Consider the following 27,771-nt stretch of genomic DNA (forward strand, 5'->3'; position numbering starts at 1 on the left):
GGAAACCTAAAAAAGCTGTATTTTTACTCCAGTTTCCTTTGGACGATACTCTTGTGGTCTCTTTGACTTCAATGACAACTTTTATTGTTGTTATTGTTGTGCTATAACAGAGCTACTTGAAAAAGAATTCCTAACCACAGCTTTGGATGTCCTAAGTGTTATGGGTTGAATTAATGAGGTGCCCAGAGCCTGTAGCTGACTTGTCCTTCGAGCAAACCACCTTCCTCCTGCCCTGTGCCGCACTGCTTGCAAGGGTGAGCTATGTGCAGAATATCCCTGCACCTTCCAGGTTGCCAAGTTGGGTTTTGTGCACCAGCTCCTCTTGGGCTAGTGCCATGGCAGAGAGCTGCATTGCAGCCTCTCCACTATGCCTCACACACAGAAGGAAGCCGAGAGGCAGCAGTGGCAGTTGCAGCTTGACGAGGAGTGATGGAGCTGTGGGGCATCTGTAGAACTGGCTTCTCGGCGAGGGAGCAAGCTGCACCTCCTCAGCCATAACAAATCCCCTCACTTGAGTGGCACTGATTCGGCAGGACAAATGGTGAGCAGTGTTTTCAGAGCTGCACATGTGTTAAAATGATTGTCTTTGCTTTTGGTGTTTATCGTGAAAATTACATGAAGGTGAATGTTTTCAGGGTGGATATTAATATACGGCTTCGTTGATGAGGAATTTTTTTGCCTGGAACACCACTCACTGGGTAAAGTCACGGTGGAGATCTCAGTCTTCCTAAAGTCTAGTCTCCTTTTCTGGCCAGTAAGTTGTCTGAATTAAATGGTCACTATTGACAAAATTATCTTTCCTGCTCTTTGTTCCACAGGCGCCTCTCTCCCCATTGGCTGGGACGGTCTCATCTTGTGGAGAAGACCTTTTCCGGAGAACCCAAAGGACAGCAACACTGAAGAAAATGGACACCGTGCCCAACACCAAAGTCAGCCCCAGGTACACATACCTGAGAGAGAAATTATTGATCAGAGCCTATTTCAAAGGCAACAAAGGACCAGAAGGCATCAAGGACACATTCATATTTTCATGTGGTAAAGCTGAGTAAGAAAGGTCTTCAAGCAACATGATGACCCTGGAAATGAGAGTTTGTCAGCTCACCCAGGTCAGGTGTTGTGTCATCTGTGGCCAAGAAAGTGTCTCAGGCATTGATTGTACTCCTCCACCCCAATGCATTTCAGTGAGAGTTACTCTGATATTTCTAGGGCAATTAATCTATTTTTCAGTTGCCTCATAAACAGTACCAGTGATATTAAGAATATTTGATGGTGTTTTTACTTTACAAGCTTAATGACAGTAACAACAACATCATCATTATGCTTTATTAGTAATGAGTCCCAACTGAGTTTTTGTTCTTTTCTTCAAATTTTCAAAACAAGATGTACCCTCCCCACATGTTTTTTCCCAAGGATGTGGGGAAGGGCAAACCATTCTCTCATTTTCCTTTTACCATTGTTATTTCTTTCTCCATTTATGGTAATGCCTTTCATGAATGCAGTTCAGACAATTACTCTCCTCTAGCAACAAATTGATAAAGACAACACTGTGCTTAAGCCTCTAAATAAGCCAAGCATGCTTTGTGGCACCCTTCGCTTCCTTTTTGTGGTCCAGCTCCAGCGTGGAGCAGTGACGAGGTTTAACATACGTTTTACTTATTTACTTTGTTATTTATTTACGCACACACACTCTCTCACAGCGGAGTTGTTAAAAAATAGGAGAAAGATAAAATTGAAGTTTTAACTGAACATTTTTTGGGTGAAAAATCAAGTGATTTAAAAATTTCCAGCTGATATTGAAATAAGACAACATCCGCCCTGCCCCCCTCCCCCAGCCAAGATAAAAAACCAAAAGAGAATGTTAAAATCTGAGCATTACTGTTAATATGGTTAGTCAGACTTTTTCATTTGACATCAAATCTTTCACTCAAACTTTCTGACAGAAATTCTTCTACCTGTGCTAGATGTATATGTACTTACAGAACACAAGTTAAAGAACGAATGGCAAAGAGCTGTTACCTGAGTGCACTGGAGTCATAGAGTCTGCATGCTCCTCTTCCCCCACATCTTTTGCTTCCCCATTTCAGGCAAGTCGTATCAATGGCCACTCCAAAGTATACTGGGGCTGGAATTCCCGCTGGGTGTATTTAACAAATAAATAGAAGCAAAAAGGTTACTTTCCAGGGTGATCAGTTCTGATCTAGAGACATGTTCATGTAGAACATTAAATAATACATTCGAACAGCAATGACCCTTCCACACTGTTTGCTGGTTCAAGAAGTCGTGCGTTGTGTTGCCCAAGCACACACCACCCTTTCCTCCCTGAGGGGAACTGGGGTGGGGAGGAAATGCAGGTGAACATCAAAGAGCCTGCGGAAGTCAGCGGAAGGAGTGCTGGCCATGGCTTGGTTTCCTTGCCCTGCAGGACCCCTCTGGGAAAATGAAAAAAAACCCAACTTCTTTCTTGAGAGCGATGGAGCCTGTTCAGCTTGGGGGTGGGGAGTGTTTTGTATGTTGGTTGGGGGGGGTGAAAAGGTAGAGAGACAGCGGGGCTGGGAGCCTGCAGTGGGGCTACAAGTATCCTGAGATCCTACCATGGCAGGGGCAAACCTACTGCAGTGCTTGTGGGCGATGGAAAGGAAAAACCTTTCTTCGGGTGCTAATGGGGACACTGTGGTCTCTGTGCAACCCGGGGAGCCACCCATGGTTGCTGATGAAGAAAGTAAGCCTGGAGGGAAAATCCTGGCTTGCAAAGGTGTGAGAAAGCAGCTTGTTTTGATATTACTGTCTGCCTCATCCAGCTCATCTAAGTCTGCTCTATTTAAATAAGTGACTTGCTTCTTGCTAATTATTACCTTTTCTATGAATATCTAGAGGATTTTAGAGTTTCCAGTTCATTGGTGTCTCCTGGTACCCTCGATTTTAGAGAAAACTTACAGCTGGCTCTACCACAAAGCTGCAGTGAACCCTGCCCTCAGGCACACCTGCACTTAGATTAATGCCCTTAGAAACCACTGAAAACATACCTGAAGAATGGTCACAAATTCTGAGCCATAGCTGTTTTGTAATTCTTGTTGTTGAATAAGGACAGACAAGAACTAATTTTGATGTTAGCTTCATAGTCACCTGCATGGACTTTAGCCATGCATATTTTTATTATATCTAAGACACAGTTACACAATTTATGAAATACAAAACCGCTTCCTTTTTCCAACCATTTTCCTAGATTTTTTTAAAAAAACATGTAATATTAACTTGTCAGTTAGACATCATTCTTTCCAACAATCAAAGTTTAGTTCTAGGATAAACAATTAATGAGGAGAATATTAAAATAGACCCAAGAGTACAACTCAACTTACCAAGTACTCTTATTGCCAGGGTATAAATACCAAGTGCAAATGATTTCAAGTGTGGTTTAATACATCTAAAAATAATTAAAAAAAATGGGTTAAGCAGAAATAAAGAATTGACTGTGGATAATTTGAACAAAAATAGAAAGCAAGAGGAAGGAAAGAAATGTGATTTTTTTTCTTCCTTACTGATACTGCCTAACAGAATTATAGAAATATGTAAATAATGCGATAAAATCAGAACAGTATCTAGGAACTCTGAACATCTATATTCAACATCACATTTTAAGAACGTGACGCATTTTCAGATAATACCAGCACTTCATTACCAATGAAGGACAAGAAAATTGGTTGTGAAATCATACATCATTAGATAGTCTAATTCAGTTAAACACTCTCTGAAATTGTGGCTCATGACCTAGGCTAGTACAAGGTATTTAGGCACTCAGTTTTCATTGCACTGTATCTAGGATCAGGGTCACATCTCCTGTATAGGTAAATCCTCCAAGTCATTCTCTGACAGAACAGACCGTTTGCATTTGGACTTTTCCAAGCGTGCAGTGAGGGCCCAGCACAGACTAAGTCCTTCTGGCTTTAGATTAGCCCTGCCCCAGACTTAGGTCATCATCCTGGCTCTTCTATTAGGGTGGAGGTGGTGGGCAGGAAAACATCTGCCTTTCCCAGCCATGCTAGCAGCAGTTTGCATATGGAGCCACTCAAATTAGTAGGACTCAACTGCTGCTAACCTCACCAGCTGCTCAAGCGTGCTATTTCACCCAGCATGTATCAGACTGCCTATTACAATACCTGATCTAGCCAGAACCTGAGAACATGCTCTACTTTCAGCATATGAGTAGTCCCAGTCACACAATTGAACTGGGATAGACTTGATACGTGGAGTGAGTAACACATGTATCATTATGGTAATTGATAAAACTCCCTGTTGTCACAATCAACATAAAAAGAAAAAAGGGCTGAAATTCAGTTGTCACTATGGATAAACATAGCACTATGGAGGTCCAGTCTGTGTGCTCTGAATTAAGATGTATTTGGCTCCAGCAGAAATTCGTGTAATTAGGAATATCTTTTAAAAAATAACAAAGATGTTGCAGAACTAGTTCTTTTGCTCCCCACCGGTGATGTTTTGTTATTTCCCAATGTAGCTGCCAGAGACAGCATTAATAACCCGTATTGTAAATGATATTTGGGTCATCTTCCCTTAATTTAGTGAAAATAGAAAAGGACACGAAAGACATATATGGAAAACAACACCAAAGTATCATGGTCAAGAAGTCACTGTGTGCATCTCATTTTGTAATCTGATCAGGGCTTTATTCTCTAATGCCCTGATCACGGGTTATCATCATACAATCTGTTATATTGTGCCTTATACAGGCACTGCCACCTATGGAGGCATGAATGTAATACGACTTTGAGCTGGAAGAACAGTGCTTTGCCCTCCTATCAGATACATGCTACACAAGCAAGCCACAGCCTAAAAGTCCTTTTAACCAAATGTGAAGGCATGGAAAGCAAAAAGTACAAAATAAACCTAATAACTGGATATTTATTATGTGTTCCACAGGATTTATGTCCTGCAAAAAAAAAAAAAAAAAAAAAAATCTTCTTCAGATAGAAAAAAAAATTGTTTGAGCATTTATATCTTGTTTGCATGGAAACATGAATTCTTTGAGATCCTGAGTGAGAGCCAAACCTCTCAGCGAGATCTGAGACTTCCTTTTCACTGCTTAATCACCTGCTATTAATAGCTTGTGCTTGAACAACAGCTATCTGAACGCCTGTTTTTTTGTCTCCAGAACTTCAGGGCTTTCCCAAGTTCCTTGGCAATTGTAATTAGTCTAATACCACTAAAAAAGACATTTCAGCAAATGACTCGGTCACTAGCTGTAAGCATATTTCAATTATTTCAGCCATGTAAATGTCTGAAGTAAATGTCACTAAATTTTGTTGGTTTTAGGGATTTAGACATATTTGTGCTCCACGGCAGGTGCAATGACATCTGCTCATCCGAAAATATCAGCTTGCTTAAGTGCTGGAATCTTATCAGGGCTGACTGAATACTGAAAGATTTTAAAAACAGATAATTGGAAAAAGTACTTAATGAAATCTGCAGCTTGACCTTAGGACTATTGGTTTCCAAAAAGCATTTATTTTCTTTCTGGGAATGGAAGCACGCTTTCAGTTCAGAGAGATTTTTCAGGGAAAGTCAGTCAGTGATGGATTTCAGAAAAGTGAGTGTGACCTTAAATTGGAATTGTGCCCACTGGTTACTCACAGAGAGGAGAAAAAAAGAAAATTAACTTAACTGAAACATGTTTTATTTAGCTGCACATCAGATTCAGGTATCTTCAGTCCAGCAGAAAAACACATAATCCTCAGTTTCAATTAAACGGCTCTCAAAATAAAATTATTTTCAATAGAAACAGAAGTTTTGGAGTAGAACCAATGAAGATGTTTTGCTGATTTCATGTAACAAAATGTTTCAGTATCGGTATTGAAAACCTCTCTAAGCTTTTCTAAATACATGCATCAAGCATTAAGTCCCCTGAGAGCAAGTTCTTAAGGTTGAGAAGTGCAGACAACTCTGTGTGATTTAAGATCATAGGTGTTCAACTGTGAATATCTCCTCCCAGACACTTCTGCAGTGGAGACAAGGTGAAAAGCAGAAAGTTGAGCATGGCAATGATGGTTTTGAGGCCCTATGTGGTACCATATCTGTACATTTTCTACCATATGTTTTATGGATAGAGAGGGGACATCACGTGGAGGGAAAGGGGAAGGAAACTCCATCCCTGCACAGCCCTATGCCCGTATTTATACAAGAAAAATATCCCCCTAAGAAGCAACTACAGAGGGCAATCTGGTAGAAATCCTGAAGGTTTTGCTACCAGATCTCAACTCAAGAATCACCCTCCTCTTGGTGCATGGACAGTTTCATTGGTGAATAAGTTTCAGTAAAAATTGTCTAAAATGGATTATAATATAATTGTTCTTCTTTGAGTGACTCCTTGGGGAAAGAGAGAGGGAGAGAGAGATAGAGAGAGATGCCATGTGTTTTTGAAGTACTCAATGTTAACGCTACAAGGTGGGTAGGGAAAGCTACTCAGCTTATATTGTTTAAGGCATATACCTCACTGGCAGTGTTTGTGGACTGCAGTGGAGAAGGATCCTCATCTCAACCATTTCTGAAAGTCCCTGTGCGAATATTAATTCTGGTTCAAGGACTGTGCTGGAACCACAGCTGAAGTTACATTTCTCTGTTTAGGTTTTTCATATATAGCCTATATTCAGCCAGTTCTAGCACTGGCTTTTTCCATGTTATATAAAAACACTGGCAATGAGACAGGTTCTGTTCCAGAAAATGTCATTCAAAAAAAAAAAGAGAATTTAGGGTAAGAAAACACAACAATAACAAAGACTAGTTAAACTGTATTTACCGTTGTTTTATTTGAGAAGTAGAATGTACCCATCTGGAAATAATTTAGAAAGAGGAACTGAGAAAGAAAGCTTTCCAAACCAGAGCAGAGCAGCACTTAGAATCCAAAAATTGCAGAAGCTGACAAAAATCCAGAATAATCACTGAAAGTATTATATTCCTTTTGCACTTTCTAAAATTAGCTTAAAAGCTTACACTCGGTGATGGACAAATAGTTCCAGCAGTTAAGTATGTATTGGAACAATCCCTTGGGACAAGCATTTAATAAACCCATGATTATTGCGAAGGAAAATAAAAGTTCACGTACTAAATCTATCTTTGTTTTTAAGAGAGAAATCTGGGACAGGACAATTATATGGAATAATAAAATGGACTAGAGGAGAAGAGTTGAGTGTATCTAGAGGGTTTGAGTTAGATCACCTCTGCGTAGCTATGCGTCGTTATCCATAGCAAGTGAGGAAGTCTGGTTGCCTATAAGCATACACATGCACACACTGGCACAGGTGCCGTTAATTTCCATTTGCATTGAAGCCATTTATATTCTGGTAATATAAAAGGCATCAAGGGAAGTGAAATTTGGTATAAATGATAACAAGGCCTTCTAGATCATGTTTAAAACCAGAAAGCTATTGCTGGTAGAGCTAATCATAAGCACATTGTTGCTTCAGTGGCAGAAGACTTCTTGTCAAATTATAAAGATTCCTTTCAGTAGTTAAAAAAATATTTTAAGCCACCTTGCACAGGTGAAAACATTTCAAAATACTAAGGGGGGAGGGAACACCTTGAAAACTTTTAGCAATGCAGTCAGAAATTATTTCTTACCTTAGAAGCAGTATGTATCCAGGTGTGCCACCTACTGACAAAGTATATGAAGTGATAACTGATATTACTAGAAAATACAGAAACATTTTTGGACACTCATTTCCTTTTTGACATGGTCCCACCACAGCTGAGGAGCTTCGTGAAGGGGATTCCAATATTCCCACACAGCTGCAGTTAAAAAATACCTGAAAGACAAAAGGCAAAAGAGTATGATAACCTAAATAGCAGAGAAGTGGATGTTCAGGAATTGCACATTATGCTTTTCTGGGTAGCCAAAAGTTTAAATCCAAACTGGAAAATGTCTTTTCAAAATGAAAAGGCATGTTCATTGAAGGAGAAATTTATAAAGAAATTATCTACTGTTGCTGAATGTATTTAGAGGTTTGGGGGTTTTTAACAGTTTTGGTAGTCAACAGCTAAAAAAACACCCCACCCTCCTACATTCTCTGCTTGGATTTCTGCTGGAAATAGCAATTGAGAAAGTTTTAAAGGTGGGTGGCAGATTGCTAAAAAAACCTGAGCAGTTTAGGGCTGGAGAGGACACACCTTATGCAATTTTAATCCATTTACTCTGACAAAACTGTTGTATTAGGAAAACTACCATATCACATATGGAGATAAAAGATTGTCTTACAATGTTTTTCCCACTGCCGTTGGATGCCTGGCAGCCAGCAAGACAAGCAGAAATGTAGGTAACTCCGTTTGCCCCACAGATGGGGTCCCAGTCGTTTTTGGAACATGCGCAGCCCGAATTGCATTCTGAAAACAGGGCTTGCTCGTAATCAGTCAGCTGTTTAGTTCTGGGGAAAAATAGAAATTACAGTAATGTTTTCTAGCAGATGTGGAAGAAATCATTATTAAATCGTGGGTTATGCTCTCTGCCAGGCGCACCTGGCCAGACCTTCTCTCTGTAGTCCATTAAGGTGTTGTCTCCTCACATCCACACAGCAGTTTAAATTCTTATTTCTCTGTTATCAAAAGGTTTTCACAATATCACACCACCTACTGTGAGATAGTAACGACTTTATTAAGGGGGACAGCTAATAATTTCTATTCATGCATTTGCTCAGATTTTCTGAGAATTTAGTTATCTGAGGCTTGATGCAATTTTAACAAAACCGGACAAAAATGTTTGATTAGTCCAGTGGCAAAGAGAGGAGTGAGTTACTCATGGGAAACAGTCATTGTAGAAGTTAGTGAGGAAATCATCAGAATGGGATTCATCCCAACTGAGGGTCTGATACCTTGCACGACAGCTATTTGCCAACTTCAGCCAGCTGCTGCTGAAGTCACCAGTAGAGCAGCTCCTGGGGCTGCTGTGGAGTTGGTGCTGGAAACTCCTCCCAAAAAGTCAGCCTTACAGAGTAATAGCATGGGGAAAAAATTATCTAAAAGTATTAGCCTCAGGTGTATCTCATGGGTAACATCACAGCTAACTCATAGTTAATCCATGAATCCTTAAGTTTTGGGTTCAGAGGTTGTTAAATGCCATGGATTGTTCAGCAGCACACAGAGGCAAGGAACAATTAATTGAATCTCACAACCCCTACTAAGCTTCTCATTTCCAGAAAACTCTAGGCTCAAAGGATGTGTCCCATGGCAATAATAATTAAAAAGTAATCAGAAAAATAATCTGCAGTTGTGGCATAAATGCCACCGGGCTGAACGCAACAATCATGAAATGGTTCTGACACAATGCCCGCTGGAATAGATGGAGCGGTTTCCACTGCATTGAATCAAGTTTCTGGGAAGCATATTTAGGTCAGTCATTCTCTGTTCAACAATATATACTTTGTGGAATAAAATGAGGAAGGACTTTGGTTTGCAATAGCACTTTATCCTGAAGCGTGCCCTTCCCAGCATACCCATGGTATGACACGGTCAGTCCAGCCACGTCCGAGTTCTCACAGCCCATCGCATATAATGAGAGGAGCAAAAGGTAACCAAAGAAAGATGATCCCAGAGAGAGTTTTGCAGCCCCTAAAACATTGATTCTGAATTTTTTCATGATCAGTCCCCCAGAGAATATGCCAAAGGCCACAGCAGGAATGTTGATAAGACCTGAAATCAAACAGAAAAATCTGTATTAATGAGAACCTCAGCTCAATGGGCTATCCTCCTCAGCCACAAAACCAGCAGCAATAATACGAAGCAACAAAATATGAAAGATCTTTAGTCAGGCCATTTTATTTGTCCAGACTTGGATTGTCCTGATAAAGGTGCTGGGACTACTTTTAAAACCTTGCTCCTAGGGAAATGTTTCTTTGCTAGTTCTTTGACAGATTACTTATAAGGTTTAGATAATGATCTTCCAGTTTCTTAAGCTGGGTGGTTTTCTCCCCTGCTAGTTTGTTGGTGGAGGGATCATTGTAGTGTTAATTCAAATACTTTTAGTATTGTTTCTCACAAGACCTGCTCTAGGCACAGAGAAGTGACCTGGGGTATAGTGCTGCTTAGGGCAGCCAAAAGAGCCACAGTCCAATTGCACAGTTTGGGGCTTTGCTATAGACCTTCCCCATGTCCTTCACCCATATAGCAACAGTAGGAGAAACTGGGGCCACTCTCTGGGGCTGCCCCACTCCGGCTTTCCAAGGCAGCTCCTCTCCTTCCCTTTTCCAAGGGCAGGAGGAGCCTGAACTGCATATTGCTAGAGGGCAATTCAGTTTTACCTACAGTGTTATGAAATCTGGAGCAAGATCTGCTTTTCCTGTTTTGACTTGGCCATGAAACTGATAATCCGCTGGAGGAGTCTTCTAGAGGGAGAAAGCCAGTGGTATGTTGTTGCCTCAGTGCCCAGGAGAGTTAGGGAATTTCTCTGGATTTGGTTGTTGAAATGCTCCCTTATGTGAGTGTTGCAACAGCAGAAACATAGGTATACGCCGTGGGCTCTCTCGTATCAGGCTTCAGGCAATTAAGCATTGGGAAACATGTAACATTGGGTGGTCATTGATCCTTACCCGGACAACTTTGCTCAGAACGTTGCCCATATTGATAGACATGGATAACAAGAGCAAAAAAGATCCCATTCAGTACATGCAAAAGACACGTAAATAGAAACTACTGTAAATGGTACTGCACAGTCAAGCAAGGTGCCCTTTGCTGAATTTCTTTGTTACTGAAAATTATTTTCCCAGCTTTACCAGAATGTTCCAGCGCATTAAATTCCCCCCTTGTATAGGGCTGTGTATGCGGTTTGCAGCTTTTAATTCACTCTGACACTGAGCAGTGGTGATTCAAGTGAGTGTACAAAACACAAGCAAGTACCAAAGCATACATGCATTCATATAGCAGATGAAGTTTTCTTAGGGGACTGGAGGTAATATAACATGATTTCAAATGACTTTGTATAAAACACCAGTTTACGACACTAGAGTCTAACCTGCCTGCTAGGAAGTGCACTGGGATCCCTTAAATTTCTGGCTTGAGTCAGTGTTTGATCCACCTGCACATATGGAAAAATCAGTGCTTAGAACAGATGCTGGTAGGTATGTTTGATGTTAGAAAAAGCCTATTCTATCTAGCAAACCCAGGAGTCAGTATCTTGGCAGAGTACATAAGCCCAGTTCAGTTACTGACAAGGTTCAGGAAGCTTCACTGGGATGGTATTTTTCACTCTGCGCACACATGAAATTTGTACTTCAGGGGATTTAGAAGCAGCATTGAAAATAGAGCATGTGTAAATTACAAGCCACTATATAACTGGTTTTCCTGTTCTCCTTTGCTTGTAAGACGGGACTGAGATTGGAACTGGAGCTGTGTGATGCACCAGAGAGTACCCCTACTCTGCCTGACGATTCCTATGTACCCCTTTCGTTCATGCCTTTGTCCCATACCCTTACAGATAACTCTAATGCCAAGCATGGGGGGCAGGGGGGAGCAAAGTATTTATATTTAAGGAAAATCATACAAACACAGCAGGAGTCATTTTATTTGCTTGCAAATTCCTTGGGTTGTGACTACTGAAAAATACCCTCTTATGACCTCCAGCTGATATTTTTTTAGCAGTGCTTCAAATCGCTCAGACAATTCTGATGTCTATCAGAGAGATTATGATAGAAATTGAGCGGGTTATTAAAAAAAAAAAAAAAAAGAAAAGAAGAAGAAATAAGAAGAGAGTTAGGGAAAGGGAAATAGACACTGTTAGCTCTAGTCAGCCCTCAGCTTCCTTACCAAGGGCGGACTGGGAGAGAAAGGAAAAGAAGGAAGGAAAAACACCTTATTGCATGGATGGCCACTCAGCCAGGATCCTTCCCTAGCCAAGCCATCGCACATTCTCTGTTGCATATAGTACCTATGCTTTGTGAAATCAGATGGATCTTAATCCTCACTCAGTTGCACATACCCAAAAGCTTAGCTCCAGAAAATCTTTAAATACAATGAGAATTACTGTACTGAATGTAGGGATTGTTTTCTGGACTTTCTCTGACCATCGACTGTGCTTGAAGATTTCTCCTTCCTTTGAGGAGTTTTGTGCCAGGAAATTCCAGTTTCTATCTTTAAGGAATTAACATAGCACAATGGATCAATACAGCTTTTCTGCATATATATACCTCCGTTGCTGTGCAACTAATGCTGCTCTGAAACAAGGCAGTTCCCTCTGTATTGGGTAGATGTAAACCTCTTTGCTGTCTAATGCTATTGAATCCCTGGACCTCAGGAACTGAACTCAAGCCTGCACGCAGGTTCAGCAACTGGGGAGTGAAGTTCACCAACCTGAAGACATCTCCAAAAATGGTCACCTCGGTACCCAAAGGCAGAATCACAGAATGGTAGGGGTTGGAAGTGACCTCTGGAGATCTTCTAGTCCAAGCCCCCTGCTAAAGCAGGTTTGCATAGGGCAGGTTGCACAGGATCGTGTTCAGATGGGTTTTAAATAACTCCAGGGAAGGAGACTCCACAAACTCCCTGGGCAGCCTGTTCCAGTGCTCTGTCACCCTTAATGTAAAGAAGTTTTTCCTCATGTTGAGGTGGAACTTCCTGTGCTCCAATTTGTGCCTGTTTCTGCTTGTCCTGTCACTGGGCACCACTGAAAAGAGTCTGGCTCCATCCTCTTGACACTCACCCTTTAGATATTCCTAAGTGTTGACAAGGTCCCCTCTCAGTCTGCTCTTCTCCAGGCTAAACAGACCCAGGTGTCTCAGCCTTTCCTCATAAGAGAGATGCTCCAGTCCCCTAATCATTTTTGTAGGCCTCCACTGGGCTCTCTCCAGTAGTTCCCTGTCTCTTGAACTGGGGACCCCAGAACTGGACACAGTAATCCAATTGTGGCCTCACCAGGGCATAGTAGAGGGGGAGGACAACCTCCCTTGACCTGCTGACCACACTCTTCCTAATGCATCCAGGATACCATTAGCCTTCTTGGCCACAAGGGCACATTGCTAGCTCATGGTCAACTTGCTGTCCACCGGGACTCCGAGGTCCTTCTCTGCAGAGCTGCTCGCCAGCACGTCAACCCCTAACTGGTACTGGTGTATGGGGTTATTCCTCCCTAGGTGCAGGATCCTGCATTGCTCTTGCTGAACATTCAGTTCAACTCTCTAGCCTGTCCAGACCTCACTGGACGGCAGCACAGCCTTCTGGTGTGTCAGCCACTCCTCCCAGTTTCATATCATCACTAAACTTGCTGAGGGTATACTCTGTCCCTTCATCCAGGTCATTGATGAATATGTTCAACAAGACTGGATCCCGTACTGACCCATGGGGAACAACACTAGCTACAGGCCTTCAACTGGACTCTGCGCAGCTGATCATGACCCTCTGAACTCTGTCCTTCAGCCAGTTCTCAATCCACCTCACTGTTCAGTCAACTAACCCACACTTTCTAAGCTTACCTATGAGGATGTGACAGGAGACATCATCAAAAGCCTTGCTGAAGTCAAGGTAGAGAGCAGCCACTGCTCTCCCTTCATCTACCCAGCCAGTCATGTCATCATAGAAGGCTATCAGATTGGTCAAGCATGACTTTCCCTTGGTGAATCCATGTTGGCTACTCCTGATAACCTTCTTTTCATTCACATGCTTAGAGATGACACCCAGAACACGCTGTTCCATCACCTTTCCAGGGATGGAAGTGAGGCTGACTGCCCTGTAGTTTCCTGGGTCCTCTTTCTTGCCCTTTTTGAAGATTGGGGTGACATTGGCTTTCCTCTAGTCCTCAGGCACCTCTCCTGTCCTCCATCACCTGTCAAAGATGATGGAGAATGGCTTAGCAATGACTTCTGCCAGCTCCCTTAACACTCATGGGTGCATCCTATCACAGCCAATGGATTTTTTGAGTGTCCAGTTTGCCCGAATGGTCTCTAACACAATTCACCTCAACCAAGGGGGTCTTCCTCTCTCCAGACTTCTTTTCTTACCTCCATGGACTGGAATTCCTGAGGACCAGACTTAGCAGTAAAGACTGATGTAAAGAAAGCATTCGGTAACTCTACCTTCGCAATATCCTCCATCACCAGGCTATATGCCTCATTTAGCAGTGGGCCCACATTTTCCCTGGTCTTCCTTTTGCTACTAATGTACTTAAAGAAGCCTTTCTTCTTATTCTTGACACCCCTAGCCAGATTTAATTCCAAGTGGGCTTTAGCTTTCCTCGCTGTGTCCCTGCATATTCTGTCAACATTCCAATAATTCTCCCAAGTGGCCAGTCTCTTTTTCCACATTCTGTAAACTCCCTTCTTCCAGTTGAGATTTTCCAGAAGCTCTTTGCTTATTGAAGTCTCCTGCCTCCTTTGCTTGATTTCTTACTCATAGGGGTGCATCGATCTTGAGCTTGGAGGAAGATGTGCTTGAATATTAACCAACTCTCTTGGGCCTCCCTACCTTCAAGAGCTCTAACCCTCCAAGTAGGTCTTTGAAGAAGCCAAATTTAGCTCTCTTGAAGTCCAGGGTTGTTATCCTGCTTATTGCCCTGCTTCTTCCATGCAGGATCTTGAACTCCACAATCTCATGGTCAATGCAGCCAAGGCTGCCCCCAACCTTCACATCCCCAATCAGTCCTTCTTTTTTTGTTAGCACAAGGTCCAGTAGCACACCTCTCCTCGTTGGCTCCTCCACCACCTGTGTCAAAAAGTTATTGTCAATGCTCTGCAGCAACCTCCTGGACTGTGTTGTCTAACTGTATTGCCTTTCCAGCAAATATCAGGGTGGCTGAAGTCCCCCATGAGAACCAGGACCTGTGAACGTGAGGCTACTCTCAGTGTTGTGCTGTATGGGAGGGTTTGGGAGACTAACTCCACAACAGAGAAAGGCTCTTCAGTAAAGTTAGGGCAGAAATACCTGCTTTTCCTTCACCAGCATCCCACTGAGGTAATGTTAGGTTTTTAAGGCATGTTTTGTGTGATCACCGACGTGACTTTGCCTTCTTTTATTCAAAACCAACCTATTCAGAAAATAAGAAATCACTGGCAATATCACAGCTACTTTATGGTCAGTCCTTTAGCACTCACTGAGTTGATCTTCATCTTGTTAAAATAAATGGGAAGTCAGCAAGGGAACAGATCTGTCTGATGACAATTTATGTAAAGTATTTTAAAATGAATTCTCTTATCAATTATTCTCTTGTGCTGTACATACATTATTTTTCAAATGTCCAGTAAAATGGGAAATAAGGTATCAAATGATGTAATCTTTCACAGTAACTCTTGCATAGATAAATTCAGAGCTAACTAGTGCTAAAGCAGAAATAAAATACCTTACCTTCTGTGAGCTACTACTTAAAGCCAGAAAGGAGAAGAAAAAAACTTATCCTAAATAAATCCAATTTTCCCTATGTATAGGTATATACCATTGCCAAAATGTCCATTTTTAAGATATCAGGAAGTGGATATAGCATTACCTATAACAAAATTAGTTTTTGAAGATGTTTGCCCATACTGTTGTTCAATATACTTTGGTTTATATGTCACCATGCCAATTAAAGAATTGAACTGAATGATACTTGCACACAAATACAGAATGTAAACTGGATTCCCAAAGAGGTTCTTCAGTGATGGCAAAAAGTCTGCAAGACAAAACAGCAGAAATGACAACCAGGACAGACAGAGAATAACTTCTGTGCATAATGCTTTGCAACATGTTTTCACCCTTCAAAGAAGGACTACAGAACATTTCAGAAGGAATCCATGAAGTTCCATGATGCTCCTAAGAGCTCCCCCATTTCTGGGTTGGGGAACAGTGGAGCAAAACAGTAAGCATCTATTTCCCAGAAGAGGTATCTTGTTTTATATATCTTCTTTCAATCATAAACCAGGACTGTTTTCATTTCTATGTGTCTTCAACAGCCACAGAATCTTTTGGTTTAATTTGGGGGCAGATTTGGGAGCTCAGCACAGCTGACAGTAAGCACAGACATACTGAGTTACAGATTCAACAACTAAGGGAAAATGCTTTTGGCAGAGTAGGGGCAAGCAAATGCAACTGTGCAAAATGGCTTGTGTCTAAATCCAGGTAGCCTCCTAAAAATCTGAATCTAGTCTATGCCTATCCTTATTCTGATCAGATATTGTACATGTTTTTGTACATGAATGACCTTAAAGAAAAAGGTTTAACAAAAACTGAGATCTTTTGAGCCCTGCTTCTGCAACAATCACTATCTGTGAATGAAAAATTTTTGCAGAGTTTCATAATAACTGCTGGGCCACTAGAGTAATTTTACAAATCTCAGCTGGAGAAATTCTGCATGCAAGGGCATGTCCAGGGAACAATGAAAAGACCCTTTTTGTGCATGCTAGTTATCTGGAGAGTAACACTTGAGGGAAATAGTAATTCTGAGGCTATTAACATACGGCCTCAGAAAGTATAAAGTTTTAAAGTATAAAAGCTAGTAAAAGAAAGACTCAACGCTCAGGAAAGAAACTCTAGTGACTTGCCTTTTGCCATCTCAGCAATCTTCGCTGGTTGCTGATAAGATTTGTGTTGGTCCTTGTTATCCTCAGTGATGAACTTTGACTGCTCGGAGGAGGTACTGGAGTCCTTTCTGCTCTCTGTTTTTGGGAGGTGCTTTGGCAGGAACCAGAAGGGGATGCCAGCCAGAATGCTAATCACACCTGCTATTAAGTACCCTAGCCACCAGGCTCCCACCCACTGCGTGTCCTTCGGAGTTATTGTTACACTGTCTGGAGAAAGGCAAAAAAAGAAGAAACTAATAAATCCATTTCAAGAATGTTTGCTGATAACAAGGAAGGTGATTTTGCAGGGACCTTCTCCAGAGGAGTCCACCCCCACCTTGCCGGGTTTTCCTGTGCTGTGTGTATTGATGTTACAGGAGCGATACTGGGAAGGCAATAAGGATTTGCTGATTCCTGTGACACAGCAGCAGCCTTCCCCTGACACCACAGGGTCCCCAGCCATGCCACTCACACATCCCCAGAGAGGCCCAGGACATGGGACATTAGTCCAGGTGACCATGCGCTTGCTCCCAGTGAGGCTGTTCTGCACAAAAGTGCCATGGAAAAATGGGGTGGAAATTGTTTTCTCAAGAGGAAGGCAACCAGAAGCCCCAGTACCCATTGCAAGACCACTTTTCCAGGCAATGGCAGCGTACTACAAAACGCACGCACACAGCTCTTGGGAGGATCCTGAGCCTTCTGCCTCCTCCTGGTGCCCGCTGTCCCCCCAGAGCCTTCTCACCAGGGCATCTTCTGGGGGGCACCAGCCACAGAACTGCTGGGGCTGAGGAAGTCAGGCCTCATACTTCCCTCTATACCCATCCTTCTTGCTAGCCTTCTCTGCATGGGGCATTGCATCGCTGTCATCCTTTTTATTTCATAAAGTGCCTGCACTACCCCCATTAGCTCCTTATGCCTAGAAGATAACTAGGTACTTCTTGGCCTAAATCAGGCATTTTAAAGCCTGACTGAATTTTTAAAACCTGAGTTTTCTGACTTACCCAGATCTACAAAGCCAATGTCAACATAAAGTTTGGCGCACAGTGATCCTAGAAGAAAGCCAAATATTGGCCCTATAATTGCAACTGTCTGTACGCAGCCTGCAATAGAAAACAGGGGACTGTTAGGCTTCTGAGTTAAAAAGAGCACTGGTTCTTGCTGCACCTAGCAGCAAAGTATGACATGTGATGTATAACAAGTGATACAGACTTAAAATACCGAGCCAGTCTTTGATCTCTGGCACATTAGTTACACAAGTTAGACCACTTTCAAGAAGAAAAAAGGCAACAATAAAATTTCTCCCACTACATCGACAATTGAACAGTTTTTGTTATCATCCAATTAAAGAATGAAATTCAGCCCAAAAGAAAAAAATGTCAGGGATCTTAATGGCCCTAACTCAATAGCAGCACCAATCTATAATTGCTAGAAACTCTTTAGCTGGCTAGATTAAAGTAGCTGGAAAGAAAATGTCACTGATTTAAGTTAACTGATCACTTTAAGTTGTCATGGGCCATGAACACACTGAAAAATCACTTTGCTTCAGTACCCAGTATTTACATGTATCAATACACAGGCAGTATTTCTGAATATTTTGAATTTTCAGAATTGATCTGGAAATCTGGGAAGACTGAATCTTTTACAGAGAGAACCTGAGTTTTTGCCTTTTGCAAGGCTGGAAACTTGTCAAGATAAGATGCTGATAGGGAAAGATTTTTTGGTAATATTTCAGGTGAACATGCAGAGGTCTTCAGATAATGAACACTACAAGAAAACAGTAATATCAATTTTTTAAAGCCTCAGCATTATTGTTTATAATTCTACCTGATTCATAGAATCATGGAATGATTTGGGTTGGAAGGGACCTTAAAGAGCACCTAGTTCCAACCACCCCCTGCCATGGGCAGGGATACCTTCTGCGAGAACAGGTTGCTCCAAGCACCATCCAACCTGGCCTTGGACGCTGCCAGGGAGAGGGCAGAAATGGCTTCTCTGGGCAACCTGTGCCAGTGTCTCACCACCCTCACAGGGAAGAATTTCTTCCTAATATCTAATTTAAATCTCCCCTCTTTCAGTTTGACACCTTTACCCCTCGTCCTGTCACTACCCTCCCTGATCAGGAGTCCCTCCCCACCTTTCCTGGAGGCCCCCTTGAAGTACTGGAAGGGCGCTATAAGGTCTCCCAGGAGCCTTCTCTTCTCCAGGCTGAACAACCCCAACTCTTTCAGCCTGTCCTCACAAGGGAGGTGCTCCAGCGCCCTCATCATCTTCATGGCCCTCCTCTGGGCCCACTTGAGCAGGTTCATGTCTTTCTTATGTTGGGGGTCCCAGAACTGAACACAGCACTGCAGGTAGGGTCTCACCAGAGTGGAATAGGGAGGGAGAATCACCTCCCTCAACCTGCTGGTCATGCTTGATGTAGCCCAGGATGTGATTGGCTTTCTGGGCTGTGAGCACACACTGCTGGCTCACGTTCAGTTTTTCACCCACCAGCACCCCCAAGTCTTTCTCCCCAGGGCTGCTCTCAATCCACTCATTGCCCGGCCTGTCTCTGTGCTTGGGATTGCCCAAGCCCATGTGCAGGACCTTGGACTTGGCCTTGTTGAATTTCATGAGGTTTGCACAGGCTCACCTCTCCAGCCTGTGAGGTCCCTCTGGATGGTATCCTTTCCCTCCGGCATGTCGACTGCACCATATAGCTTGGTGTCATTGACAAAGTTCCCGAGGGTGCATGCAATCCCACTGTCCATGTCACCACCAAAGATGTTAAACAGCACCAGCCACAATACTGACCCCTGAGGAAGGCCACTCATCATTGGTCTCCGCTCAGACATCGATCCATTGTCCACAATTGTTTGAGTGTGACCATCCAGCCAATTCCTTATCCACCGAGTGGTCCATCTGTCAAATATATGTCTTTCCAGTATAGAGGCAAGGATGTCATGTGGAACAGTGTCAAATGCTTTGCACAAATCCAGGTAGATGACATCAGCTGCTCTTCCCTTATCCACCAACCCCATCATAGAATGCCACCAAATTTGTCAGGTACAATTTGCCCTCACTGAAGCCATGTTGGCTGTCAGCAATCGCCTCATTATTTTCCATGTGTCCTAGCGTAGATTCCAGAAAGACATGCTGCATGATCTTGTCAGGCGCAGAGATAGGAGACTGACTGATCCTTTGATCCCTGGGTCTTCCTTTTTTGCCTTTTTGAAAATGGAGGGTGTGTTTCCCATTTTCCAGACAGCAGGAACTTCACTGGATTGCCATGACTTCTCCAATACGATGGATAATGCCTTAGCAACTTCATCACCAGTTCCATCAGGACCCCCAGGTGCATCTCATCAGGTCTTATGGATTTGTGCACCTTCAGGTTCCTTAGTTGGTCTTGAACTTGATCCTCACCTACAGTGGGTGGTTCTTCATTCTGCCAGCCCCTGCCTTTGCCCTCTTCAACTTGGGCTGGAGCACTGGCCGGTGAAGACTGAGGAAAAAAGTTGCTAACTCGGCCTTCTCCATATCCCAGGTGACCAGGTCTCCTGTTTCCTTCCAGATAGGGCCTACATTTTCCATAGTCCTCCTTTTATCACCAACCTACCTACAGAAGTTTTTCTTGTTGGCCTTGACGTCCCTGGACAGATTTAATTCTATCAAAGTTTTGGCTTTCCTGACCTGACCCTTGGCTGCTTGGACAATTTCTCTGTATTCCTCCCAGGTTACCTGTCCTTGCTTCCACCCTCTGTAGGCTTCCTTTTTGTGTTTGAGTTTGTCCAGGAACTCCATGTTCATGCATGCAGGCTTCCTGAGCCTGGAGGAGGTGATCCTTGGATACTAACCAGCTTTCTTGGGCCCCTCTTTGCTCCAGGGCTTTGTCCATTGTACTCCATGAAGCAGTTCCTCGAAGAGGCCAAACTCTTCTCTCCTGAATTCCAGGGTAGTGAGGTTGCTGTGCACCCTCTTTGTTGCCCTAAGGATCTTGAACTCCATCATTTCATGGTCACTGGTTCCAAGACTGCCCTTGAGCTTCATGTTCCTCACTATCACTTCCATGTTGCTGAGAACAAGGTCTGGCATAGCACCTCTCCTCACTGGCTTCTTGGAGTTGGCACTTGGAGAAGGAAGTTATCCTCAACACGTTTCAGGAACCTCTCGTATTACTTATGCCCTGCTGTGCTGTCACTCCAACAGATACCGGGGTGGTTGAAGTCCCCCATGAGGACCAGGGCTTGTGAACGTGAGGCTGCTCCTATCTGTCTATAGAGGGCCACAGAGAATGTGGAAGAAATGTTTTGAGTTCCTGCTGAAATTCTATTTTAAGTGCTTAAATGAGTACATGTTTTTTATCACTTCCAAAGAACTGAATGTGCATAGAGGCTCAACAGTCCACATCCAGAAGAATTAGGAAGATTAGGGTAACAGCAGGAAACCAAGGTCAAATTCTTTCCTCAAATTAAGATAATGGAACTGTGCTCGTGTAATTAAAGGGGAACTTAGTCCCTTGAGTGTACATGACTGTTAAATAAACTTTAATATTGGAAATCATGCAATCAAAACAATCAGAGCAAGTTAATTTAATAACACTCATTCCATTATTCAGAACGACTCAGTTTCCTCTGGGGAAAATTCCATTAGGAAAAAAAAATATTTATTTTACCAATATATAAAGCAGCATTCTCTTCAATGGCATAATCATCAATGTATGCAATTCCCAGAGGCTGGATAGGAGTTTCACCTATTCCACGTAAAAGATTTCCAAGTAAAACGTAGATCCACATGGAAGAGCCTGCTTCTTTTTCACATCCTGGTTATATCACAAGAGAGACAACAGTGCTGTGTTATTTGTAACAGTTTGACACTGAATCCACAGGACTTCTAAAATGCTTCTACTGTGGGAAAAGCAGTATGAAAACTGTGAGAAATGCTTTGTGGTCTATGGGGATGGCAATTTTAACCTAATCAGCTTGAGATGGACACACATTTAGCATTAACCGCTTTAGTTAAAGATATTAGAAGTTGGCAGTTTTAGAAATTTGCATCACATCCCATTTCAGAAACCTTTTTCAATTCTGTCTAACTAAAACTGGGATCTCCTAACGGAAAGATTTGGTAAATAGTCATGACAGTGAGCAGTACGAGCCACATCTAATCCACAGGTAAAAGGGTGCAAACATACACATGTATTGTGACATACAGAGGGTTCTACTTGCTCGCCCACAGCTTATTCATGGCCAAGCATCGGGGAGGAAGGCTCCTTGCCTATGAGGAACTCAATACACACAGAGGGGAGGCAACTTTGTGGTGCGCAAAATGAGGCAACGGGCAGGGAGAGAAACAAGGAGGGCGGTCTGCAGGCTAGGAGACCCAAGTGGCTATTTCCAGTGGGCCAAGGATCTAGAGGCATATTTCCTGGCAAAGGGAAGACCATGCCTGTCCAAGGTTCCCATGGGAGATTGGTGTTTCTGCAAGCCACAAAGCTGCAGAAGGTTGCTGGAGGAGACAGTAAGGCTGAAGAAAAGGCTGAGGCCTGAAAAAAACTCTTGGCAATGGGCAGTGGCAGTTATACATTTATTTTTAATGAATTTGCCTCAGCCAGTAGATCTGGCTTTTCTGTGGGAAAGATTAGTCTGATTCCCATTTATTATTTCTTGTGTTCTAATAAACTGTTGCATGAGCGTTTGGGAGCCTTTTGATGTATTTTATTGTGCTTATCTCAATACTTAACAGAGATCATTCTCACCTGCATTTATTTTTGCTTGAGATTTTTCCAAGGCTGAGAGTGGAGTCTGGCCTTTATCCTGCAGACATGGAGAGATGCTAGCAGTCGAATTGATGGTGGAAGGGAATCTTTCATACCGATACCTGTTTATAAATCAAAGTTGTTTTTTACTGTCCCAACTTATAAGAAAAAGCAAACAGCTCTGTTACTACCGTAGAAGACAGGCCCATAGCACTTAAATACAATTTCATCTGCATCCAGTGTTGGTTTACAGGGAATAAATGGAACTTGGTCTATACAGTGGTAACACATGAAAATTGTCTCTTTGATTCTCTTTGTGTAACAGTGGTACATTTCACTTTAACATGCACTTTGCTCTGCTATGATGCATGAGTCTGTACTAAGAGATTATGAGACAGTGGGTGGATCCTCTGGCTTGTGTTTGATACTCAGATTGTCTTCTTGAGTTTAGCCATCACTTCATCACTGAAGCTTCAACAATTCTTAAACTGTGTCAAAATGTGGCTGATCAAGATCACAGACTAATAAAATGATAATCTGATTACTGCTGAGAACAACATACATGTTAAATTATTTGCTCTAGAGTATTAAGTCTTTTCACAAAAAAATAATAAATTGATTAACCACATCCACATATGCCTATTTCTACAGTCATCTTCACAACGAGTGCCTAAATATTTTAGTGAGCTAACATTCAGTGTGCATAGCCCAGTTGGAAAATACTGATCACTTTGCACTTACCGTCCCATGAAGAACTGGGGCATCGCAATTAGGAATGTTCCAGCTGACATAATTAAGCAGCCTGCTCCAATTATTCTTGGCCTGTGAAGCTTCGCTCCAAAGTAGCTTACAAGAATTATGATTAGGAGGTTCCCTTTGAGAGCGCAAAAGGAAAACTGAGTTTTATGGCTTGTTGATAAAAGATTCCCTAAAATAACTATTTCTAGTGTGTGATACAGGCAGCGATTTCAGGGGGAGAGGGCTGATTGCATGGGGTTGGTGTTTCTCCCTCTTTCCAGACATTCTTACAGGAACCCAACGCTTTCTGTGATAAGAAAACCATAGGCTTTCGGCTAAGCAGCTGGAAAAGTGAAGAAGGACTGTGCCAGCTGAGGAGAACAAATAACCAGGAAAGCAGGAAAAGAGGAAATCAAACAGAACTTTATATGCTTAGGCTAAAATTTCATTCCTGTGAATAGCACAGCCCACTGAACACCCACAAGATAAATTTCAGTAATCTGAAATTTTAAGAGACAATATCACGCTGGAAACTGTAGTGCAAGAAGGAAGGGCATGGACGGGACAATGAACATAGATTACAGTCAGGGATTTGTGCCCTTGCTGCTTAATAAATCACAAAGGGCAAACACTTGTGGGAGAGGTGGATTGCTGATAAAAGGAGAGAGAAAGTGGAAATCTGTGCAGGTAAATTCTCATTCAACTGCCAAAATCTCTGTTAGTATTAATTAGCCAGACACTAAGTTTATCAAATTACAAAATGTTTAAGACTATGTTGAACGGCTTGTATTAGCAACCCTATTCTATCCAACATAACCATACTGACAGCCATGATGATTTTTACTAAGTGAATCTTGCTCAGTTTTAATGGTTCAAATAGATTCATACAATCATCTTTCACAAAAAATTGCATCACTCTCTTTGTCTGGGAAAAAAAAAAAAAAAAAGGGTTTCTACAGCACATACCAATTTCAAAACTGCCATCAATAACGCCAACCAAAGAGGAAGGGATATCAAATCTTCTTTCTATTTGTGTGATAGTACTTTTTAGATAACTTCCTGACAATGCTTTAGCAAAATAAACAAAAGACAATGCACCAAGAAATATCTGTGAAAGAAATTGACAGTGATTAAAATCAGGCAGTACAGAAGGCTTTACTTTATGAAATATTTTTAAACAGTTTTTACATTCCCACCTCTTCTTTTCCCAGATAGCCACATCAATATTTCTCCTACTTTTTATGAAATGCTAGATTGCAAATTTGTCCATTTCTTATGAAAAATGATACAAACTGAACTTGCTATCAGCTACTGCTAATTTCAGGTAGCTGCCAAAGCTTTGAAGGACAGAGAAACTTATCACCTTCCTGATCTCTCTAAGGAGGGAGTATCTTACACAATAACAGTAAGGGTAAATGTTAAGTGTGGCTTGGTGGGGAGGTAAGTTATTTGAGTATTTTTTAACACAGGCTTTTGCAATCATCGGCTGGATTTCAGAGTCATGTTCTGTTCTCACTGAAGTCCAGAGTGGCCAGGAGGGAGGAGTCTCTGACTCCTGTTAAATGGCTCCATGAGTTGAACAGTGACCTGCCAGGCAATTTTCTTTTAGGCTTGTCCTTCCACCACCAGATCTCTTGCAAGCTCTAATACATACTTTTTCTTTTGAGTGCACACTGCATTTTGTCAGGGGACCATTTCTCTCATCTTTTTTTGTTTTGCAGAGGCAGTTATTTTCTGTTAGTTATCACTGTATCTGTTTTAGTGTGTTAGTCTGAATCAGGAGGGGGCTTTGGAAATGGAAGTCCTACCCCCCTTCACTGAGCTTTGGTACACACTACAAATGTGCAGACTGAATCCCTTTTACACAAAACTCAACTGGAAGATGTGTTCCAGAAGGGCATTACACTCACTTCAATAGCCAATGGCTCTTCAGTCTCTGGGACAAGACTAGAACTGGTCTGAAACAACTCCCCACCCTGAAATGTGTACGGTGGGAGTGCAGAGTTCTTAGCATCAACTGTTTAACACTGCAGAACTATTGCCTAAATTTGCCTTCACTTAATGCAGCTCTACTGAGTTTGCGAGCTGCAGGGATATTCACACATGTGTGAAACATGGAAACCATGATATCGCTTTCTGCCTTCAGATACAGGTTGTGTTGAGTAAATATATAGGGATACTCTTCGTAAAAGATGTTAAAAAAATCCACCAAACCCTAAACCAGAAATTGAATGATACAGTGATGTTTCACATAGAAGAGAAGTCTAGACCCTTGCCCTACTCTTTAGGCCTGCTCCCTAAGCAATCACACTTCCAGTAAGCAGGTGCTCTGAAGCGATGTACTCACCTTCAGAGCAATACTGCTTACATCTCATTTGACAAGGCACATTGTTAATAACACTGGCATTAACACTGGCATCACTGTTGAACACAAATTCTTGTGTTAAGGTTCAAATATATATCTCTGTGTCACATTCAACACACTTTATCCATTGCTGGTTATTCCTCCTTCAGAAACATTTGTGGGTAAATAAACATTATTTGGTTCTTATTTCCCACAGTGAGGGCTCTCAAAGAGCTCTCTAGTAAAAATATTGCCATAATATTTTATATTTTCTGTGTGTTTATGCCACTGGATTTTAAATAGCAATGTGAAAGCAAATACGTTTTTTTCACAGGAAAATTGTATAGGTCAAACTAGAACTTCAAACATCTCTGTCTCTCTTTGGCACAAGTTTTTCTACTGGGTTTGCAACTGTTCCAAGAGGGAGATGGAGGCTGTGTGCAATGGTGGCAAAACAGCCCTAACTTAGAGCTGTGACAGAAAGGTGAGCATGATTTCACATTCTTCTGTGCTTTGTCAATGACTGTAAGTCATCTTTCTGGTTAATAAAGGCAATTTTAACACATGGGAAGGCTGATAATTGGTGAAAACTACTTGTTGAATCTAAGTATTTTTTTAGTAACACATTAGGCAAATACAGATCTGAAGCAGACTTGTTTGTGACTTAGAAATATCTTTAATAATTTCATACTGACTTATCAAGACATAATCAGAACAGAAAAATGGTTAGTTCACCCAAAAAAAGAGGTTTTCTAAATCCCTATTGGAATAGGTTAACCATATTGGTTTGGGTTCCCAGAAGACAAGAATGTTTTTAACAGAAAGAAACTGAACTGAGATGAAATATTATTGCTTTTCTATTTTTGGAGCTAATAAGATGATTCCTAACTGGCTAATCTGTGACTGAAAGTTTATTCAATGAGGGAATCGGATTATTGTTGCAGCAAATAGAGTAACAGTGATAGAATTCATATTATGCTACAAATGTAATTAATATAACTCATATTCTGTTTCAAAATGGGTTCCCATTTCTGGGCCTTTACGGGATCAGACAAAATCAAGAAGAATATTCAGGAACCAAAATATTTTTATAGCAGTCATCAGACTCAATTAATCTCACAATATCTTAACTGCTTTGCATAACTGATAGACTTCAGGTCAACTACTACTGAAGTCATTGACCATATTGGGAGCTGGATTAGTATCTGAAAGTAGGGGTGGGTGTGTGCCTGTGTGAGAAGAAACAGGAAATAAAGACTGTACAAGATGAAAAGAACTGGGCAAGGCCAAAGACTCCTTTTCTGTATAACTCAAACCATCTCATCTCACCATTGTATGGTGATTTATTGAGATCTCATCCAAAAGAGTGTTAGCATTTTACAACCTGGCTTTGGAAAGCAGACAGAGACAGTGGGCAAAGTATCATGCTGCTTCCTGTACCCCAGTGTCCCATACAGGGAGGAATGCACCTCCAAGGTGCGGCGATCCTACCGTCAGGCAGGCACAGCTGCATTACAAGACTTAAAGCAGGGAGCTTCCATTGCCTTCTGGAAGTACTTTTCATGGGTGAGATAAATGCAGATACAGCAGTGATACTTCTGCCATTTCGTTTTAAAGTCATCTCATGAAGAGTTCTCTCAAATCAGGAATATGTTACAAGAATACTTCAATAATACAGAACTCAAAACATACAACTATAATACAAATATTATTCTTCAGAATCCAGAAGATTACCATGGCTACAATCTTAAAAAAGTAAGATGTACTAACAGCTGCCTGTGGTATCTGTCTGCCGATACTCTGTTCTTAACTTCAGGAAAAGAGGGTGGTGCAGTAAGGAGGAAATAGTGACCTTTCAGAAGGACCCTTGAAGATCTCATAACATGCAAGCCTCAACCAACATGTTATATTTGAACACTGCCAAACGTTAGGCAAATCCAGATCTGAAGCAAACTTTTTTTTGTGACTTAGAAATATCCGTAATAATTTCATACCGACTCAGCCAGAAATAATCAGAACTCAAAAAAGAGGATAGTTCACCAAAAAAAGAGGTTTTCTATGTCCCTACTGGAATATTTAAAAACTCTTACTCTACCTTTATACCTCCACAACACGACTGTTTTTCCTTGGATGCAGAAGATTCAGATTTGAATGAAGATCGGTCAATAGACAGGATTGTGTTGTTTGAGAAAAACTGAGTATTTTCTTTTGATGAAATCTCCATGATGGTATCCCCTGCCTCTAAACCAGAAAACATGGAGAACATTTTAAAAGGGCATCCTATTAGCTCAGCCTCAAAAGCTCGTCATGTGACAGCAACACCCTGCTGTAGTGTTTTCCCTACAACAGCAATTATCAAACTTCACAACAGAATCTGACCAGCGCACTGGCTGTCTAATTATGGAAATTTGCAATCCACTTGCCTGTTATAATGAAGATTA

The 27,771-nt window shown here is 41.8% G+C and overlaps 1 protein-coding gene across 2 annotated transcripts; it reads right to left on the reverse strand.

Annotated features, from left to right (window-relative positions):
• Positions 1-727: 727 nt before the first annotated feature.
• Positions 728-27,554, reverse strand: LOC104351440 (solute carrier organic anion transporter family member 1C1). Of its 2 annotated transcripts, XM_086466814.1 has the most exons (14): positions 27,426-27,554; positions 23,953-24,094; positions 22,990-23,122; positions 22,249-22,370; positions 21,166-21,312; positions 17,513-17,611; positions 16,494-16,739; positions 15,461-15,625; positions 9,492-9,687; positions 8,261-8,426; positions 7,627-7,811; positions 3,357-3,421; positions 2,017-2,134; positions 728-950 (listed from the first exon to the last, which is right to left on the reverse strand). In XM_086466814.1, exons 1-14 carry the CDS (start codon positions 27,552-27,554, stop codon positions 728-730), a joined length of 2,136 nt encoding a protein of 711 aa, XP_086322940.1. The 2 variants fall into 2 exon arrangements, with proteins under 2 accessions (XP_086322940.1, XP_086322949.1); XM_086466823.1 differs by lacking the exon at positions 21,166-21,312.
• Between the last annotated feature and the right edge of the window lie 217 nt (positions 27,555-27,771).

Source organism: Leptosomus discolor, chromosome 1 (genome assembly GCF_034619465.1).
Source record: "Leptosomus discolor isolate bLepDis1 chromosome 1, bLepDis1.hap2, whole genome shotgun sequence".
In the NCBI taxonomy this organism is placed as follows: domain Eukaryota; kingdom Metazoa; phylum Chordata; class Aves; order Leptosomiformes; family Leptosomidae; genus Leptosomus; species Leptosomus discolor.

Bases quoted from the DNA above. Each gene is read 5' to 3' on its own strand.
- LOC104351440 (XM_086466814.1), bottom strand. From the start codon at position 27,554: ATGGAGATTTCATCAAAAGAAAATACTCAGTTTTTCTCAAACAACACA. The intron at 15,626-16,493 runs GCAAGTCACTAG...TTTGTCTTGCAG, and splicing joins GATTGCTGAGATGGCAAAAG to ACTTTTTGCCATCACTGAAG. The intron at 951-2,016 runs GTAACAGCTCTT...TTTCTCTCTCAG, and splicing joins TATGACTCCAGTGCACTCAG to GTATGTGTACCTGGGGCTGA.